The 21825-nt window shown below is 33.2% G+C and overlaps 2 protein-coding genes and 1 long non-coding RNA gene across 4 annotated transcripts in view; 1 reads left to right on the forward strand and 2 right to left on the reverse strand.

Annotated features, from left to right (window-relative positions):
• On the reverse strand, positions 1-11393 carry LOC128181362 (terepressin/terephysin-like). The gene is made up of 3 exons (XM_052849736.1): positions 11015-11393; positions 809-1013; positions 1-496 (listed from the first exon to the last, which is right to left on the reverse strand). The coding sequence occupies exons 1-3, from the start codon at positions 11171-11173 to the stop codon at positions 372-374; spliced, it is 489 nt and encodes a 162-aa protein (XP_052705696.1). The 5' UTR covers positions 11174-11393; the 3' UTR covers positions 1-371.
• The window catches only part of LOC128181361 (uncharacterized), a 24969-nt gene continuing 13596 nt past the window's right edge, over positions 10453-21825 (forward strand). The window contains exon 1 of the mRNA XM_052849734.1: positions 10453-10619. Within this exon, the coding sequence (XP_052705694.1) occupies positions 10491-10619 (129 nt within the window). The 5' untranslated portion in view covers positions 10453-10490. The remainder of the gene's footprint in view (positions 10620-21825) is intronic.
• Positions 19461-21825, reverse strand: part of LOC128181363 (uncharacterized) — an 11110-nt gene continuing 8745 nt past the window's right edge. For both annotated transcript variants that reach the window (XR_008243309.1, XR_008243308.1), the window contains exon 2: positions 19461-19714. This is a non-coding gene — a long non-coding RNA (uncharacterized LOC128181363). The remainder of the gene's footprint in view (positions 19715-21825) is intronic.

The following is a 21825-nucleotide window of genomic DNA, read 5'->3' on the forward strand; positions in this document are numbered from 1 at the left end:
GTGAGAATTTCGGCTTTATTATATATCTCTGAGATCATAATATTTTATTAAGAAAGGTACATGTAATATATATTGATAAATATATAATCGGGATGTGATCTAAAATGAAATAAAATGAATAAGAAAAAGATCAAAAGTTTTAATGCCTCCTTTCTTCAAATCTTTCCAAAAGAGAGCTGATGAAACTAGTTTGAGCGAATAATGACGGTTACACGTCTCCCTGCTGAGAAACGGCACCGGAAGGAAGCAATATGGCCGTATATTGGACCGTGTCGATTTTTGCAAAGTTTACGAATTAATAGAGTTTTTTTTTCAAATATTGACAAAGTCAGACTGGGAAGTATAGTTGACAGATGATCCTCGGGTTGACCTCAAGACATTCCAGCGTTGTTGTATGCCTTGGTTTCTATCAAGCCCAGGGTCTTAAGTAAAGACAAAATCTGTACATCCCTTGGCTCGCTGTTTAATTTGCACTTGGTGTTAAATGAGCACGCGCCTGTAAATGGATTAACGGATGATTAATACTTGCCGACAGAAGTCGATGTTCAAAATAAAGAACTCTGTAAAACAAACATGAGTCTTTTGGGCAATTAGAAAACACTTTATGGGACATCGATATACGGTTAAACAGTATTTACATTTGCTTGATTTATCTCTTTGATAATGCACGCTGCCTGTGGAAAAGACTCAAAATGTTCGATTCGAATCTCAATATCAATCGGGCACGGGGTTCTTAAAGGTCGCTCTACTTATACCAACATTCACTGATTAAATCAATTAAAAACATAGTTTAGAATATATTTCATACCTGTATCACAACAAATACCATCAGCAACACAGTTTCCTTGATTACGACTTCCGCAAGGTGGCCCTGAAATGGCACAGGCTGTTGTACTTTCATTTTCCTTTTCGCATATGTTAGATTCGGATGTACCCATTTGGCAACCAAAAGGTCCGCAGCAAATGTCGGGTCCGACACATTGACCCAAAAGCCCAGGTCCACAAGACATACACTGAAAACAAGATCAAACATATCATGACATATGTCGTACAATTGAATCTTCCTGTGTGCTGCTCTTTAATTTCAAATGTTGCATTATCATTTAAAACGGAAAAATGGTGACAGTACATCGCCAACACATGTATGTGTTTGATATGATGCTAGCTTGTATTCATCAATTGAGAAATCGCAAAAAAAATGAATTAGATAAAACCTAAAAATCTATCATAGAATTAACAAGGGCACCGCCAAGCGGAGCATCCCCTTGCGACATGAAACACTTTGAGGGGGAAATGCATTATTTTGGCATACACCAACTTGCGTGATGGAAAATCAGGGCATGTATTATGTATATAGCATGCAACGTTGATGAAAGTGAATATGATACAAAGTATCTAAAAACCCCTTTGAATTCATAATATCTCATATTATCTATATTCCCATGCTCTAGGTTGTATGTATTTTTGTGGAGAGGGGTGTTGCATTTACGTGGTTGCAGTGTTTTCCTGATCACTAGCGGAAAGACACAACACATGTTTTAAAGTTGAGTAATTAAGCCTTATTCAGTGACATATATCAGAGATATGTAAAAGCAAATATTTTTGTTTCATTATGAATATAAAACACAGCTAATTTGCTAAATATGATCTAGCGATCTTTAGTCAGTTCTCTAACATGTCGCATTTCGACCTAAATTTACAGGCAGTTATAGATCTGCTGCAATTAATATTAATATTTGATATTGACGATATTAATCAATGCCTCTTCTGAATCCTGACCTGTTTGACTCTTAATAATTCGGGAAATATAGCCCGAATTTCGACTCAGACGGCTACTTGTTTTGATTAAATTGGGATAAAATTAATTAACTGTCCGCTTCAATTTTTCCCTTTTAAAAACCGTGTAACTCAACGTTACTAAAGAAAATTTTGTTACTTACCTTTACCAGGTCTAAATGCAACAAAATATCAAGTTATTGATTTGAAATGTTTACGTTCGCTTTACTTCCGGAAATGTCTATTGTCAAGTCGGGTATATAAAATACCTGTTTAAAACGGTGATTTTTTTAACGAGATTTTAATAAATATTTAACCAATTGACTTTAGAACGTATAGGGTTCTTGCGTTTACCATACTAAAAATTGTACGATGTTTGATATACATCGGTGCAAGGATTTCTTTGAATCTTGTCCATAAGCTGAAGGAGACACACATACACACACAGCAGCGATGCTATATCTCCTTCGCAACAAGTTGCACGAGGGGATAAAAATGATGAATCACCGGTACATGTTATAGTGCGAAACTTTTAGAGCTTTGTCAAAAAAAAAGGAAAGAATAAATACACATTCTCGTATGATCATCGAATCTTCAATATATTTTGAAAGTGTTAAAAGAGATTGTGGACACAGTTATGGAATCTTTTCGGTAATCGTCGCCATGGTTCATGGTTCAAAACATGCAACAAAACTATCGACACACATTGATTTGCTATTAAGACAGGAAAAGGCGTACAAACATTCAAAAGACAAGGGTATGATATTTGATTAAACATTAATTAATGGTCATTAGAAAATAAATCGATGACCTAGGTCTAAGATTTTGCTCTTTTTTTAACCAATATTCGCCCCACGCAATCAAATTACAAAGTCCTCTATTGATATTACAGATCAACTGCCGTTTAACCGCGATGTTAAAAGAAAACAATATTTCTCTATCGTTAAACGATAATTCTTCGCACATTGTTTCCCTAATTTTTTCTTTAAAATTATGAGACTTGAAAGTTTGAAACGATATGAAATGTTCATTATAACCAACGAAATATCTGTACAATTTATGTAAGTAGTTGTAAATACCAGAATGGATGAAGAACAGTAGACCACAATAGGTGTAAAACACAGTGTACTTCTAAAAAACGCACTACACTATACCAGAACATGAATGTACCTTACTAAACCTAAATAACGCACTACACTAGAACATTATTATACCTCACTAAACCTAAATAATGCGCTACACTATACCAGAAATGAGTATACTTCACTATACTTAAACAACGTACTACACCAGAACATGAATATACCTCACTAAACCTAAATAACGTACTACACTAGAACATGATGTACCCAACTAAACCAAAATAACACACTACACAATACCAGAACATGAATATACCTCACTATAACTATATAACACACTACACTAGAATATTATTATACCTCACTATATCTATATAACGTACTACACTATACCAGAACATGAATATACCTCACTATACCTAAATAACGCACTACACCAGAACATGATGTACCCAACTAAACCTAAATAACGCCATACACTACACCAGAACATAAATGTACCCCACTATACCAAAATAACGCACTACACCAGAACATGATGTACCCAACTAAACCTAAATAACGCCATACACTACACCAGAACATAAATGTACCCCACTATACCAAAATAACGCACTACACTAGAACATTATCATACCTCTCTAAACCTAAATAACGCACTACACTATACCAGAACATGAATACACCTCCTTATACCTAAATAACGTACTACACCAGAACAGGAATGTACCTCACTATAACTAAATAACGCACTACACTAGAACATGAATGTAGCTAACTATACCTAAATGATGTACTACACTATACCAGAACATGAATATACCTCACTATACCTAGATAACGCACTACACTAGAACATTATCATACCTCTCTAAACCTAAATAACGCACTACACTATACCAGAACATGAATACACCTCCTTATACCTAAATAACGTACTACACCAGAACAGGAATGTACCTCACTATAACTAAATAACACACTACACTAGAACATGAATGTAGCTAACTATACCTAAATGATGTACTACACTATACCAGAACATGAATATACCTCACTATACCTAGATAACGCACTACACTAGAACATGAATGTACCTCACTATACCTAAATAACGTACTACACCATACCAGAACATGAATATACCCCACTATACCTAAATAACGTACTACACCAGAACATGAATGTACCTCACTATAACTAAATAATGCACTACACTACACTAGAACATGTATGTACCTTACTATACCTAAATGACGTACTACACTATACCAGAACATGAATATACCTCAATATACCTTAATAACGCACTACACTAGAACATAAATGTACCGTCCTATACCTAAATGACGTACTACACTATACTAGAACATAAATGTACCTCACTATACCTAAATATCTCACTACACTAGAACATGAATGTAACTTACTATACCTTACCATACCTAAATGACGTACTACACTATACTAGAACATGAATGTACCTCATTTTACCTAAATTACACATTACACACTATACTTCATAAAGTATACTCTCTGTTGACTTGTACTTAGTAATATGCATGCATTACATTTGCATAGAATGTTTGTAAAAAAAATAGTTTAAAATGTTTGTACTAAAATTAATCTGTATGTACACTGACCAAAAACATTCTGTATCAAAATTTACTAAATTTCCATTCTACGCTGTATTACTGGGAATATTCAATTATAGAAAATAATTTTGAAGCCACACAAAAACTGGTACGTTAAAAACATTGATTATCATTTCTATGTACCCTATCTGTAAAGTAAGTGTCATTTATTAATATCGAAAATTATTTCGGCTATCAATAAAAGTGTTGCTTTGGTACTCTTACCTATATAGTTACTGTAATCTAATAAATTAACTCTAAAACCACGGAAATAAACCGTCGATATTGTGGTAAATAAGACCTCGGGTTTCGCTGTTTTAGATTAGTTTTTGATACATTTCCGCCCCAAGTAATTAACGCTATACACTATAAAATCTAAATTTAATAAGCAGAACGACAGGGTGTTATTGGTGAGATTGATGATTCAAATAAACACATGTACACGTTTGCTTATTAAATACATCTGCATTGCAAGACAATGTTAGAAAAAAATTAGATCAAAGAACTGAAGCAAGGAAGGTTTGCTTGTGACCTGTACGTTGAAGTTAATACTGATTAAAATAAAAAAGAATCGAAAAATCGATATATTTTTTCTCACAAAACCGGACGAAAAGATCAAACGCATTCTACTGCAAAGAGATTTTTCTTTAAAATACCCTACGAAAAGATCATTTTAACCGTACATACTTTGTCTACTATTTGAAGCATATTTTTGATCATTACTTTGATTTTTCTTATCGTTTAAAGACAAAGAACTTATGAGGAACTTGCTTTTACGAAACACCTTTCGCGGTAAATGTCTCTTTGTCATTTCTAAAACCACTTGCGTTATAATTACTACTCTTGCATTTTAGACGCACCCAATCATGTCTGTGCCTATATTTCGACTATGTAGGCGGAAGTCGGAGAGAACTACAAACAGACAGTCCACTATTAAACACAGTTTTCTTTGTCATACAGAGAAGAAAACACTGCCATACACTAAATTAATTCTGCCATCTCCTTTTAGATGGACCATGGTTTCTCACAAAATTAATTTTTTTTATTATATAGGTTTTACATCTTAGTATTTGATACTTATATGCTGGGGTTTCTGTTCATTTTAAAGGCCTACAGAATTTCAGTGCATAAACTTTACGCTTTGTCTTATAGTGCTTATTAACAAAACCAAGGTTTACATTATACATTGTCTTGGCATCACATGAAAATGCCCGACATGCCATTGCACCTAACATGTTCACTTTTTTGGTAAACTGTTAAAAATATTTCTAAAAACAATTGTACAAAGTTTTGATTTCTCTTCCCTAACCGTAGAGGTGATTTGGTTTGACTAGAACATTTGAACATGGTGTTCTTCGAATCTTAGGACAGTCCCTCATAACTTTCTGTATACACTTATATTACCATATTTTACAGTTTAAGATAAACCCAATTTATTTTTGTTTTCAAAACCGAAACTCCTTTTTGTGCATTTCTCAAAGTTCTATGGTTGGTTTGACTTACTATATAAGCTTTCTTTAGCATCTGTTGGAGTTCAGACAGGCATCGCAATGCCATATAATAGCACTTCAGCGGCCAGGTATCAAGCTTGTCAGGGTGAAAACAAGGGGGGGGGGGGGGATAGACACCAAATCAAACGGTTACTGTAACTTAAGCATGAGTAGGAGTCAATATTTATTTGAAATAACAACTTAAGAGTTATCCTCTTAAGTTGTAAAACTAGGTTGGGGTAAGTCTAATGGCGCTCTGATCACGTGACATTGTACCATACCGTATATATACTCAGTCTGGTATACATGGGCCCGTCTTTGCAAGGCATACTTAGGCCAGGGTTATATTTCTAGAAAAAAGCACATCATGGTATCTGTAGCTATAGCCGAATACTAGTATCACTGTCTTTGATAAGCGGGCTTGATATTACATTGTACTTTCCTATTCACACATCTATCAGAATTTTTAAAAAGAACTTTTGCATTGTGATCGCAGCATTGTTAAGGCGTCCCGATGTTAAAATACGGCTGGAAAACGATATTATTTGATTCATGGCAAAAATAATTTTACCGGGAGTATTTCTTTAAATCTATGTTACATTTATTGACATCAATGTTAAATATTATATTTGATGCATTTTTGTGACGTCATATGTACTTCGTAATCACGTGACAGGCGAATCCTAATATTGCAAATGATCTAGTTAAAACGCATCGGCGCAGGTGATTAATGATATTAAATCATACATATTTTTAAGAAAAATCCTTTGTTAAGTCATAAACTTTGAAGTTCTTGCTTGGGAAAGAAATAGATATTTCGTTTATAGAAGATATTGTTGAAACATTCCACAAAATCATCAAAATAATGCACATTTTTTCTAATCAAAAGCGATTTACAAAAAATTGGGGTAAATCCGTAGGTTTCCGCAGCACGATTCACATTGGTACTTATATTCTCTACCAATTTTACGTAAAATATTCTAAAATTGTGTTGATCTTTCACCTGCGCCAAGCTGGTTTTACATGCATTAAAATTTCTTCATTCAGTTGTTTACACGTAGCAGGGAGAGTCTCCAAACCACTAGTTTATAAATAGTCTTTTACTTAAAACGAAGCTTTAAAACTGCCGATTATTTGATACTGGTTTTTAATATGAATGAATTCTGTACGTCTAGCATTAACTGCAGCATCTATATAAAGGAAACATGCGGTATTATACTGGTTTGATATAATTCACTTTTAACGTTAAGATACATTCCCTGAGAACTATCGACAGGAATGCAGATCGTGACGTCAAAGTTAATTATGACGTCATATCGTATGAAGTACAGACAAGTGACTTTCTACATATCGCATCGGGAAGCCTTAACATGCCCGCGATCTTAAAAAGTACTAAAATTCTTTTTTTAATTGGTTTGGTTTCTCTACGGTCAGTGACATGATTTTATAGCTGTTTGTCAATTATTTATCCCCCCCTCCCCATTTCAAAATATTTTTCTAACTAAGCCATAAATAGCATTTAGCAGTAAGTAACAGAATCTACAAAAAATGGATTTTTCATTCATGAAATTGGATCTTTTATCGTAAGAAATTAGACACATGTGTCACTCATAACGTTGAGCTAATGTCCAAGGGTGCTTGAGGCAGCGGGATGTACTTATTTTCATTAAGAGAACACTAGACTTAGAATGGGGATTGAGTTTTTCATTATCTTTACACGAGTTATACGGCTTTTTTATCCGGTGACCACAATACAGTCAATGAAAGCTATAAACCCAAGGGAGTAGCATCGCTCTGTAAGAAAAGGAAATGCGAGATTGCCTTCGTATACAAATGCATTAAAACACAAGACCCCACTAAAACACCTAAGATTACAGGTTTTCTTTTTTGTCTTATTTTTTCCAAAGGAATGATTTGTTTGTCAAAAGGAGGGCACTTTGTGATGTGACTTCTCAATATTTATATATGGATACGGTTCAACGTAAATGTGCTAGAGTGATCGGGTCATTGAATATATAAAATCAATAATATTAATTGTCGTCTCTTTGGTACGCTGTAGGTGGATAACTTTTTTTTAGATGTCCATGGCCGTACAGCCTTTTTAAACGATTCAAATGAAACTATTTGTTCTAAATACTGGGCACATGTGTTCAAAGTTAAAATGGCGATGTATGTACATGTATAAACCAACGAGAGAGAGATTTGATTTTGTAACTCATTCAGCTTCATACATGTTACAACCCCAGTGGATACATACAACTGCGAACAATGTCAGATATAGTAAATAATATTAAGTAAACACGGAGGTGGTCGCGTGCAGTTCATAGGGTACTAGAAACTAAGGATTTTTCTTTCTTATTTAGGTCAACAAGTCAAGAAGAAAGGTCAAAAAATTATGATTATGTATTTGTTTTTTAATGACAGTAACCTTTTTAGAACTTCCTATTACGGAAACAGAAGCTTACAAAGGACTCCCATGTTTCAAACTTCACACTTTTTTTTTAGTCATTAGCCAAGAATGGCATCTTTGCATTTCGAGTGTGAATTTATGTTATAGCAAAGGTGACTAAAGAAATATTCCGTTGATATTTTTCAGATAATTAGTAATTAAGAACAAGCACATTAACACAATGGGGCTTTTTTATCGTCTTTCTGCGTGAAAAACTGCTTTTACCACTTCAAAATCAGTTCTTTGTCTTCGAGGGAACTTTTCTTATTTTACAGGCTGTATTTTTTTTTAAATTAGAAGACCTTAATTGTAACCTTTAACGACATATTTTGTAAAGTTGATCAATGGGTTTCTTTAAATATTGTTTGTTGGGGGTGGCTCTCATAAACACTGGGTGCATTTACAAATTCCATTATCAATATTATAAACACATCTTCTATGTAAAAAAAAAAACCCTTCAACCTTTCAGTCGAAGTCTGCTTCAGACATGCAATGTTTGAAGCCGTTATGGCCATGTAAAATACTTCATACCCCGTGGGATGTTCATAATTGACGGCAAATGTCCTATCAGCATTTTGTATGGTGACAGGCGTAGTTAATGGGTGCAACAATTCTTGAACTGCATAACAGAAGTTGTCGGGGGCTTGTATGTATAAGTTGTAATAGTTATTTGTAAATCTGTCTATAACATTTCATTTAAAGTGTTTATCAAACAAATTGCATACATGGAATTTCCTTTGTAGGGTGGTATGGAAAACCCGTCGATATTAACGTGAATAAAACCTCATTATAATCAAACCGGTTTAGAATTTTCATATAGAATATTTGGCCAAAAATGTTTTAAAATTTTTTGGAAAGGAAAAAATATAACTTTTCCAATGGGATTCGAACTCGTGACGTACATATTAGTAGTTTACGCTGTAACCCATTGCGCTAAGCTGTTACATGTCAGTAACAATTTTGGAAAAGATTATGCTTGATTTTATTTTTTATTTCGATAGGAAGTACGTCACAATGTGGAGGTGTCCCATACCACCTTAACACAACAAAGGGAATAACAGACATATCATTATGCCAATTTTAAAAACTCTAGATTTGGGGGGGGGGGAACCTGTAAAGTGCGAAACGAAATAGAAACGAAGCGAAATCTACCGAAACGAAACGAAACGAAACGAAACCTACCGAAACGAAACGAAATCCTACCGAAACGAAACAAGACGAAATCGAGCAAAATGAAATGTCTATAACCATTATGATTTAAAATACTAAATTATCACTATCGGGTTCTTGTAAATATACTAGTAATCCATTTGTATATATACTTGTATACCAAAATCGGATTTTACTGGTGATTCCTGGTCTGCGTTTTTCCGACCCCAAACTATGTAATAGATCATATTAAGTAAAATTTACGTGATTAAGAAGGAGTTAAGCAAGAAAAAGTTCGCGATTTTATATTCTTGCGATTCAATGCAAAGCCGTTGAAAGGTGGTATTAAGTACTCACTTATAATAATGAATCTACAGTAGTACACCAACAAAAACATATGCCTTGAAAGGGGGAACCTTCTCGAAACTACCTCTCAATAAGCTGGACCCGACAATGATCTTGATGCTTGAACTTTGTAAATTTTATATGAAGTAAAGAATAATCCTTACACATTACACATATAATTATATACCTTTAATGATTTCAAAAATATTCTGATAGTTTCTTTTCAGTAAGTTTCGTTTCGTTTCGTTTTGATTTCGTTTTGTTTTGTTTCGTTTCGGTAAGTTTCATCCAGGAAGTAATTATTTTTCAAGTTATTTTTGTTTCAAACTCCTTATCTATTTTCCACAGTTTTCTATCGATTGTTATTCATTCAGTTTCCACTTTTTGAACCAATACTTGTTAATCCGATAAAAATGCTAATACAGAATCCTTTTTGATCTCCGACAATTCTGCTAAAAGCTCATTTTAAACAGCGCCAAAGTCTATTAAGCGATGAACTCTGCAAAAACCCGGGGCCGCCCCAATAAGGAAGTATTGTGAGATTTGGAATGATATGCTTTGATTAATGGTTGGAGGAAGATTTCACCCGACAGAACAATACTATGAGCATTTCGTCCGTTCATTCACGAAATCGCATACATTCCCACGATTATTTCACGGTGCAGTTTCAGCTAGGAGAGAGAATAAATCACGGGTAAGAATTGCTACATTTTCCAAGGTTTATTTTGGGATTAAAACATGATTTTTTGTAATCATTAACTATTAAATACCGATATTGCTCGTGGAAAAATTAAAGCAAACCCCCGACATCTTGATTGTTATGATATTTGAAATATTACATGAAAAATTAAAAAGAATAAGATTAGTTTTATTCATGCCGGCAGATTTAAGAGAAAAAAATTGGTCTTCTTCTCTAGTAGTCTTGGGCAAAGTGAAGGGGCATTTGAACATTTAATAAATACCCTGTAATGCGTTTTGGAGTGGCTACTCTAACACGGATCTGATATTTATTTAATTAAAAGGTAAAGTTGTATGCCAGTTTATTAAGCTATTAAAAGGATGAAAACTATAAAAAGCTATAAAGCTTACCTCTTTCGTGGGTTGTGAGACGATCCCCATGCTTCTTTTCCCGCCCGGCGGACAGTTTCGGATGAAACAACAGCTACTTAACGTTGTAAACATGAGCAGGAGAAGACTCACTTGTGGTAAGCTCAAATGAAGAATTTTGCAACATTCCATCTTTTGCATAAAATAAGTTAAGTCTTATAAAAATAAAAGTTCCCTGTACGGTTGATGCTGGTTCTCAGGTACGGGTATACCGACTGAAACGGTGATAGCTTTACAAGGTGTCGTTTACGAGATACTGTGTTAGCATTACGGCCTAGCACTTTTTATCCAATTAGACAACGGTAGTGGGTTTGTCATAAAGCATTGTGTGGGATACGGAGGAATACCATTCAAGCCGGGTTACTGCGGAACAAATATTGGTCGGGCTCGGGAAACCGGCCAATCGAATAGAATGTCGATGTCATCGACACGATGACGCGACGAATGAAATCGGTGATCAGAGAGGATAGTCGAGATTTTTATCACTTTGGTATTTTGTGAAATAAGATATTTTGACATTATTATTAACCGATGTGAATACGTAATCAAATTAAATTACGATTTGAATATTTGTTTTTATGTGTCACTGTTATCGTCAGTAATGAGTTCCCTGTACTTTCATTAGAAGCTGCGTTATAACATTTTGTTTTTTGAACAGTTTTCCTATCTTAGTAGGAGATATGCAGCTTTTATTAATATGAAACAAGAAGATGGATGAATAAGGCGTGTAAAATGCCTATATGAGAAAAGATAAGATACTATGAAATTAAAATATCAACAAATCTGATAATTTTTTCTAAATCATTATGGTATTATTATATCATCACAAAAAGAATATTATCTCATAATTACACAACATGCATAAAGAAATTCAATTCAAATTCAATTTTGGGGGGGAACTATTTTTTCGTGCGGAAGGATTTTTTTTAGACGAAAACGACAGAAACAAGAAATTTTATGAATTTTTAATATACTTTTCTTTCTATTACACTTTATTCATTATTTCAATTTTTAACATTTGATAGTTTTGTAACATATTTTGTAGGTTCTTTGTGACACGTACAAAATTAAATCTTGAGATAGCAATATACGTTTAGCATAAAATCATGCAAATATATAGAAAATGTCTGAATTTTTAAATCCAGATTTTGCGAAAATTTTATCTTGAAGCAATATATCTAAAATTTAACATCACTGGCCCCCATGTTTTATTATGTCAAACTGATACTGAATACTTATCTCGGCAAGCTTGATTAATCCTATAAAATTCTTGATATTCAAAAAGTTTTTATTTCAAATCAAATTGTAACTATTATATAAATTGTCTATTTTAAGTGCAAAAAGGTCTTACAAAAATTTATGCAGCTTCGTACGATTTTTTTTCTCTCGTAATTCCTCTATTTAGTGTAACCATTGTGCATCATTAAAAACAATATTTGAAGAAATAATTGGCTTAATCAAAAATACTGACAACAAATCCTAATCGGGCTGAAATTGCATTTGGGGTGCAAAAAGATGAAATTAAATTGGCCATAACTCAGAGGGACGGACACTGACCCCTTATCATATTTGTATTTTTTAAGTATGTTTTGTCTACAGATTTCAATGATATACTTCTTAAGAAATTCTTGATACAAGAACATTGAGAAGTGGGATACCTTAAAGGAATGTATATTTATCACAACATCGATTTATAACCCCTAAATATGTTAAATACTTGTAATATGTTGAATTAAACTGGCGTATGCGTGTCAAAACATCAAAATAGTGTCATTTTTAGAACTTCAACGCCTTTGCTTTTATAAAGCGGGTTTGAGCTCCATTTTTTTGTCATAGTCTATATAAGGTTTAAAGAATATCAAACCGATTTCAATCAACAAAAACGTGGAGAGATGACCAACTATACAATAAAAATGTGATTTTGTATCCCAACAATTGAACGTTTTAGAAAAATAATACAAGTCCGTAAATTCGTTGTCAAAGTCCCATATAGCATCAAAACAATTGAGTGTATTGTGAATGAAATGGCTCAGTGGTTAGAGCACATTAGGTAACGATATAGAGTTAGGGTTTTTAGGTTGTGGGTTTGATACCACCAAAACTTAAGATTTTTTTTCTTATCGTTTGTGAAAAAATTCAAAACTGAATATAGCTGGAAAATATCCTTTTGTAAACTCGTATTATAACTTTATGAAGTATATTTATTAAGAAGAATTTAAATTTGAAATTGTATTTTAAGAATGAACCAAATGGGTACTTGTGCTATCTTTTCCCTCCATCTTCTTTCCGGTGATAAATGTGTGATATCTGTCAAAGTCTCTTTTGGACTAGTTCAATTCCAAGTAATGCGATAAAAATTGTCCGAAATTCTACTTTAATCTCTTGCCCGCTTTGGACAATCTTCTAACCCTCCATTACTACAAAACGTTTGTTTTTAACCTTTACCAAATTAAAATTACAATAATATCAAGTTGTTGATTTGAACTGTATACGGTAGTGATTTACTTCACGTCGTACATAAAATTACCGCAAATGCCTATTGTCAAGTCGAACATAAAATTCCTGTTTTAATTTCGTTTTTAACGATAAAATTAATAATATTTAATCAGTTGGCTTGAAAATCAATATAATTTGTCATTTCTAAACCTCTTTTCAGTTATCTGTAAAAAAAAAAAATGTACGTTAATTATCGTGATTGTCAATGTGTTCGCTACATTCGTCTAATTCTTCCATATATGAAAAGTTACTACAGGTATTTGAAATGTGTTGTCAATGCGTACAGTCAAAGCTCTATTTAACGTTTTGTTCAATCACGAAACAATCAATGCATTATTTACCCCTAAAGTATTTATAGGACACATTTAACAATGGTAGGTTTTTTAATTATAGATATTTGAATATTAAAAACGTTGTTAATTTTCGTTAAAAACTTTGGTTGAATCGATATTCGCTTAAGGAAGGAGTCTTTTTATTATCAAACATACTTCTTATAATAAGAAATGCATGAAATTTTGACACAGTCAAACGGATCATATTACTTAATGATTCCATCAGTTTAACTAAATTTGACCTTTTTGTTTTCGGATAAAGGTCAGGTCAAGGTCACTACCTTTTTCCTCAACGTAAAGAGTGATAAAAATAAGTGTAGCTCGTTATAGTTCTGTAGAGATTTGTTTAAGATTTGAAGATTCAAATCTTCAATGAAATCATAGACCATGAGAGTGTCTATCAGCTTATACTACTAAATTGGAATAAATATTTATACTAAAATTGATATTGCTTAGCCCGCATTTCCTCTAATTTTCTTAAATTTTGAAGAAATTTTGATTATTTTTTTATGCTTCCAATAATAAAATATTTCTAATTTTTATGTATTATGAAGACTTTATATAAAGATATAAATTGACAGAAAAGCTAATATATTGACCGTTTCATAAGAGAGAAAAACTGATTTTAGTGATTTTTTCACAAAAATCAATGTATAGAATGGGCGCTTTAAAAAGCTTATAAAAATATTATTTGATAGGCAAATCATATTTTAAAAACATATTCTGAAACCCAAGTATCATATTATTAGTTCACATTAGTAAAAAAAAATCCAACATTATTGTTATTGTTTTTAAAATGCTAAAACAGACTCATTATATATATATAATCTGCAGCAATTCTGAATTGCGCAACATGTGATATTTTCCTACGCCAAAAATATAGTCCTTGTTCCATTCTAAACATTGATTACATTTTTCTATCCCAAGTTGTATGATAGTAAAAAAGAAAGAAAAATATACTATTTTAATTTCCTTTCATCTTGATTTAATGAACAATTAATCAAATTTACGTTTGACAAGTCGAAAACCAGAAAAGACTCCTTCCTTAAAAGTGTTTTTAACCGGGTTTTCCAACGGAAAAATCCGGTTATTAAAATGGTGAAAATGGCGGGCGGGCGGCTGCCAAAAGGGTTCCCTTATTGTACGGATAACTCCTCCTACAGTTTTCAAGATAGGAAATTGTTCTTTTGCAGATCAATTGTACATATATCAGAGGTGTGCATATTGCTACGATTTTGATTTTCGATAATTAATGAAAAAAACCCAGCTTTTGAACTTCGTCATTTTTTGGCAAACTATTGCATATAGGGTACCCTCATTGTACGGATAACTCCTCCTACAGTTCTCAAGATAGGAAGTTGTTCTTTTGCAGATCAATTGTACATATATCAGAGGTGTGCATACTGCTAGGAATTTGATTTCTGATAATTTATGAAAAAATACCAGCTTTTGAACTTAGTCATTCTTTTGCAAAATATTGCACATAGGGTACCCTCATTGTATGGATAACTCCTTCTACAGTTCTCAAGATAAGAAGTTGTTCTTTTGCAGATCAATTGTACATAAAACAGAGGTGTGCATATTGCTACGATTTTGATTTTCAATAATTAATGAAAAAAAACCCAGCTTTTGAACTTACTCATTTTTTGGCAAAATATTGCATATAAGGTACTCCATTTCACTGGATACGGGTTGACATGGATTATGGATACAGTTCACCTAAAAGAAAACCCGGTTTGCTGTCACATTGACAGCTTTTCACTTGTTATATTTTTTTCCTACGCAGACATATAAGACCGTGAATCGGTTTTGTAAGTAGTTGTAGAACAAAACTGTAGTGTCTTTCTTGTATCATGAGCTGCTTCTGAAAAAAATAATGAAGTGTATAACATGAAATTTTACGAGTTATCACATTTAGGGGAAGCTAACAGTGCAACTGTAGTGCACTCACCACCATTTAAAAGGACTTAATACCAGTAAGGGGTTTGGAAATAAACCCGCAACTGTGAAGAAAAAAACACTGAATTAATTTTTGTTCTGGTTGATATATGACTTTTAAAAGTACCGTATTATTTATTTGATAGAAGTTACCGAAGAATACCCCCATTCCCAACACAAACGCAAAAACCCACCAGTACTTGTGTTTAAACGAAACGATGAATCATACTATAAATATATATGGAATACATTTTAAAGTAGCAATTTAAGAATATGACATTTATAATCAACCCTTTAAAATCTCGCTGCATTTACCGATCATAAAATATCAATCTGAAGCGAAGCATTACAGAAGACACCCAGAATTACAAGGTCGTTAAAATTGTGTACAAGAAGCTTTTAATATGCGATATTTAATGATTACTTTGACCTTCGAAAATTTCAAAGATAAACCAATTAAAGTGAAATCAATACACGACGTCAGTTTACGGGCTCGACCTGTCAAAAACTCTCGATCAAAACATTTAGTTCTTGTGAATTTTTTTGTATGGATAATTTGGAATTGACCTGTTTGGGGTTCAATTTTGATACAAACTGTTGTAAGTGGGTATGACAGATTTTTCTTTGGCTTTCCATGATAATTATGGTATAACTTGCCATTTTCAGCATTTCAAAAGAATCCAGGAGCTTACAAGTTTGTTTGTTATAATGGGCGCATTAATACGTATATCCGCTTTCCTTTCGTCCTCTTTGCAGCAGATTTAGGTGGGGCATCAAACACTAGGTACAGAACTCGTTCATAGGCAAATGCATTTAAAAATAGTCCTTTTTAACTTTGAAATTTCAATCAAGTGTTTGTGGTTTATTTTTAATTGTAAACAACATAAAGAAAGGAAAAAGTCCTTTCTGAAAAAAAAAATAGGTTAAGTGAATTTTATATTTATTTTGCATGTTTGGGCGCTCAAAAGTAATTTTACATGGTTTAATGCGTCACTAGCATGCTTAGTTGGGACTTTCTAAAAGAGTTCTACCTTGTTTTTATGCTTTAGTTAAAAAAGTTCCTTTAATTTTAATAAACTGATCAACAAAATGCTTTCATTGTTAGTTGATACGGGTACAACGGTAATTGTGGGAATTTCAGACCATTTTGAGAGGGCTTTATAATTTTTTTTATTATATTAATATTTTTTAGTTCAGTCAAGTAAGTGTTTTCGCGTTCCTTGAACCTTTTTTAGGTATCATCAATGTCAATACCTATAATGAATAGAGCTGTCATTGATAGATTCCGCATCGATGTGTCGATGTATCGCTTCGATTAAGGACAACGGACCCAATTCAAGATTCGCACCTCTGTACAGAAATCCGCGCGTATGCTATGAATATGACTGTCGTAATAACGTACATCAGAATAAGAGAAAATAATAAAATTTTCATTCTTCTAAACATAATTTGTGATGCCGAAATATTTTTAGTGGAAAAAAAATACAGAAAAAAAATAGTCCGACTTTTCTCTGTTTGCGACAAGTCCGTTATATTTCCACGGTTTATAAACTCTAAAACGCAAAGTCAGTTTATAGTGTTATTTTCTGGTAGATATTGAAATTTGTATCTTGTCCTAACAATATTTATGTACATAGCAGTTAATGTAACGACAGGCAATAATTGATTATGTCCTTTTTCAATGATATTTCTGAAGAAAAATGAGCCATGCAGTGAACTTTGACACAACCTCTCAAAAAATTTAGGTCGATGACCTACATTCTTTTCTGTTCATCGGTAAGCTAATTGATTCCCTAATATTACAATTTAATGAGTAAAATATCTTTTGCCGAATTTTCAAAATATCAGTTTTTATACAACACCTCAGAAAATTCCCATTACTTTCTATTATATGTGAGGATTTTCGTACTCAAATTTTGAAACGCCCCCAGTAAAATAAGGAAGTCGATGATAATGTAATTTTTTTTTATTGATTTTCACTCGCCATTAACTGATTAACATTATATAAAAATTGAATAAAATATCTATTGTGGAAATGAATTGGGTCCGCCGTCCTTAAATAGTTTCGCTACAGTATTTGTAGATGCTATGTTATATTCCTATGGGTCGGCTGCAGCCTCCTATTGTTATAAAAGGAATAGGAATCATTCTTTGAGTATTATGAGGTGATAATTTTGGTCGGGGCGTGATCAAATCCAATAAAGCCCGAAGGGCTTTATGATAGATTTGATCACGCCCCGACCGAAATTATCACCTCATAATATTCAAAGAATGATTCCTTATTACTTATATTTATATAATTTTAGGCCATCGTACGATTAAATATTTAAATATAAATAAACAAACCCCGCTGGCGCCTCAATTTGGCGTCATTTGTATTATGAGTTATATAGTACAAAATCGATACGTACGTAGTGTTATCACAGGCAAAGACACTGGATAATGTAAATATAAATAGGTAACAACACCTCATGATCATCATGGGATTTTATGGCCCACGAATTGTGTAAAATGTTGAGCCCTATAATAGCCTTGCTCTATATAAAATATGCCATGTTGACTTTCTTGATGGCTATCCATACCTAGATTGTTTCTTGGTCATATTTCAAGCTTGTAGCATTAAAATGTTTGAGAAAAAGTTGATATTAATCATAAAGGTTTAATACCAGACGGGTTTTTAGGTCACCTGAGCAAACCCAGGTGACCTATTGCTATCCGTTTTCGTCCGTCGTCGTGCGTTAACAATTTACATTTTTAACTTTTTCTTAAAAACTACAAAACTGTTTGTTTTAATTTTTGGTGTGAAGCATCTCTATGGTAAGAGGAATATAAATTGTGAAATTTGTGGCTCTTCCACCCCTGGGGCGCCACATGTGGGGCCAAATATGCAAAAAAAAAAAAGCCAAAGAACAGGGGCGTACAAGGCGTTGTATATCCCCCACTCAGAGCAATGAAGACGAAAGAATTTCAATTTAAGTTAAAACATTAATTTTGAGTTGTATGCATTGTTTTTTATTATAAATTTCACGATGGAAGTCAATATTGTACTTTCATTCTATAAACACGACAGGTATATGTTTCCAAATTAAGCTGTACATAGTTTTTTGCCTAAATCATGGATCATTCGCTGTTTGTAATCGCAAAATTAAGTATGAATGGGCCCTGACTCTATCCTAAAAGTACTTTCATTTAAAGAATAAGTTTATTTTGATTTTTATTATTGATTTATTAAGATGGAGTCTAGACCCATAATGGGTCAAATCTGTGATTTTCACCAAAACGTTGAACTTTATTCATTATTGTCAAAGAGTTAAATTTATTCAACTGGACTCTAATGTGTCAACGTAGCTCACTGTGATAAGCGGAGGCTCGTAGTCCATCCCTCTCCATGGAGAGGATGTTCGAATAGTATAAACGTCGTTTTTTTTTTAAAATTCATTTGCTTTTAAGTAAAATATGTTTTGCTTTTTATTGGATTATTATAAAAAAGATATCAAATACCATTTATATAATGACAACAATTACGTAATGTTCATGCTCTATACATACAATGTCGGATGAAAATAGTGCTAGCACAGATATGAAATCATGCTGTAATGCTTAGAAAGCATCAAAGAAATCATGCTGTAATGCTTAGAAAGCATCAAATTTAACAAAGAAGATAAGTACCAAGTATATGAATTAATGTATATTATTTATTTGTCAGAGAATGCAGTTCTATATTATACATGTACATGTACTGATGCACAATTTCAAATGTAAAGAATTTTTATATGTTCATGTGCGATTTCAAAATCCTGGGTACGGGGGATTTGTCAGGCCTTGTACGCTCTTGTCCTTTTCAAAAATCTTCTTCTCTTCTTCCACACATGTGAGGAAAAAACTGGTTGCATAGTTATGATGTCCATGAAGCCCTCTACAAAATAATTGTGAAATTCATGGCCCCTGGGTCAGGGGTTCTGGCTCTAGGGTTGGGCCTATATGGCCATATAGTAAAAATTGATTAAATCCTAGAAAATCTTCTTCTCTACTACCATATATATTTGTTAAAAACTGAATCCATAATTATGATGTCTATGAAGCCCTCTACCAAAATTTTGAAATTCATGACCCGTTGGGTTCAGACTCTAGGGTGGGGCCAATATGGCCGTATAGTTAAAATGTATTAAATCCTAGAAAATCTTCTTCTCTGCTCTCAAATATATTTGTTAAAAACTAAATGCATGAGTATGATGAACATGAAGCCCTCTACCAAAATTGTGAAATTCATGACCCCCTGTCAGGGGTTCAGGCTCTAGGGTGGACCCAATATGGCCATATAGTAAAAATGTATTAAATCTTAGAAAATCTTCTCTACTCTCATTAATATTTGTTAAAAACTAAAAACTTGGTTATGATGTCCATGAGGCCCTCTACCAAAATTGTGAAATTCATGACCCCTGGGTCAGGGGTTCAGTCTCTAGGTTGGGGGCAATATGGCTATATAGTAAAAATGTATTAAATCCTTGAAAATCTTCTTCTCTTCTATCATATATATTTGTTTAAAACTAAATTCATGATTATGATGTCCACGAGGCCCTCTACTAAAATTTTGAAATTCATGACCCCTGGGTAAGGGGTTCAGGCGCTAGGATGGGGCCAATATGGCCATATAGTAAAAATGTATTAAATCTTAAAACAAATCTTCTTCTCTACTCCCATATATATTTTGAATACATGGTTATGATGTCCACTATTTCCTCTACCAAAATTGTGAAATTAATGGCCCCTGAGTCAGGGGTTCAGGACATGGGGGGGGGGGCAATATAGTGTTAATGCATATAATGTTTAAAAATGTCCTTCTCTATTCTCACACATCTGTATAAAAAACTGACTTATAATTATGTTTACCAGGAAGTCCTCTACTGAAATTTTAATTTTCATTTCCCCATGAGTATAGGTGTTAATGCACATAATGTTAAAAAATTATCTTCTTTACTCCCACACACCTGAAAGGAAAACTGAATTCATGATTTTGTAGACCAGATCTTAAAGTTTCTTGCCAAAATTATAGGTTTCACAGATCTTTTTGAAAGATTTCAGGCAGAGAGGTGGTCGTCATTACAAATTTAAAATTTTTCTACTCCATAATGAAACCTGATTAATTAAATGCATATATGAGACTCCTCGACAAGTTTGTGTATGGGTTATATGCTACTCAGGTGACCGTTAAGGCCAATTGGCCTCTTGGTTTTTTTTTTATTTTTAGAGTCGATGCATTTCAGATTGTTTTACAATATGACTTTTCCTGTGTTTTTATATTTAGGGTGAACTTCTCAATACAGCTAATTGCAGATGATCGCTTCTTTAATGCAAAACATCAGAAAGTGTAACTCATACAAGAAGAGAATCATATTTGAAAGGCGAACAGTGGACAATAGATAAAAGGCAGCATAGAAATATTCTTTTCACGATACAAGTAAAGTAAGCGTTTGTGCAAGAAAGCTCGACGAACACTCGCTTTAACCCAACACGTTCCATTCTCCCACTTCAGCATGCCGCCTTTTGTTACTGTACATAGTGTTTTCCCCTAATGTTATAGACGATTCGTTATCCAGGAGTCATCAATAACTTCGCCATTGAAACTTTTTATGGCAGTGATAAAAACACGATTCCTTCTTCGCGTCCAGTTAAAAGATTTACAGAGAGACCGTGTCGTCAAAAGTGGTGTACATGGTTTCATTTTGTCTTACCAGTTACTGTATTTATAATGCGATCTACATATCATGTATCAATCCATACCCAGATAACTTTGCCAATATACAACTATGTATCTATACTACTATATTAGAATAATAGACTCGAATTTTTGGTCTTTAATACCGACACCCCTGCGAATGTTATTGTCATTTAAATTTTAAATCACATGGTTTTATTTGACCCTTTCCGTTTCGCAGTAACAATCGCGCCTCGTGTTTATAGTCTGTTTTAGAGAATCTAGGTACTTGTAGTCAAATATAAATTCTAGAGGTTTATTGATTTAAAACT

This window comes from Crassostrea angulata, chromosome 4, assembly GCF_025612915.1.
Source record: "Crassostrea angulata isolate pt1a10 chromosome 4, ASM2561291v2, whole genome shotgun sequence".
Lineage (NCBI taxonomy): Eukaryota > Metazoa > Mollusca > Bivalvia > Ostreida > Ostreidae > Magallana > Magallana angulata.

Coding starts and splice junctions, on each gene's coding strand:
- LOC128181362 (XM_052849736.1), bottom strand. CDS start 11,173: ATGCAAAAGATGGAATGTTGCAAAATTCTTCATTTGAGCTTACCACAA. Junction 1,014..11,014: donor TCTCACAACCCACGAAAGAG/GTAAGCTTTATA, acceptor TCTTGTTTTCAG/TGTATGTCTTGTGGACCTGG. Junction 497..808: donor TGGTATTTGTTGTGATACAG/GTATGAAATATA, acceptor ATCCATTTACAG/GCGCGTGCTCATTTAACACC.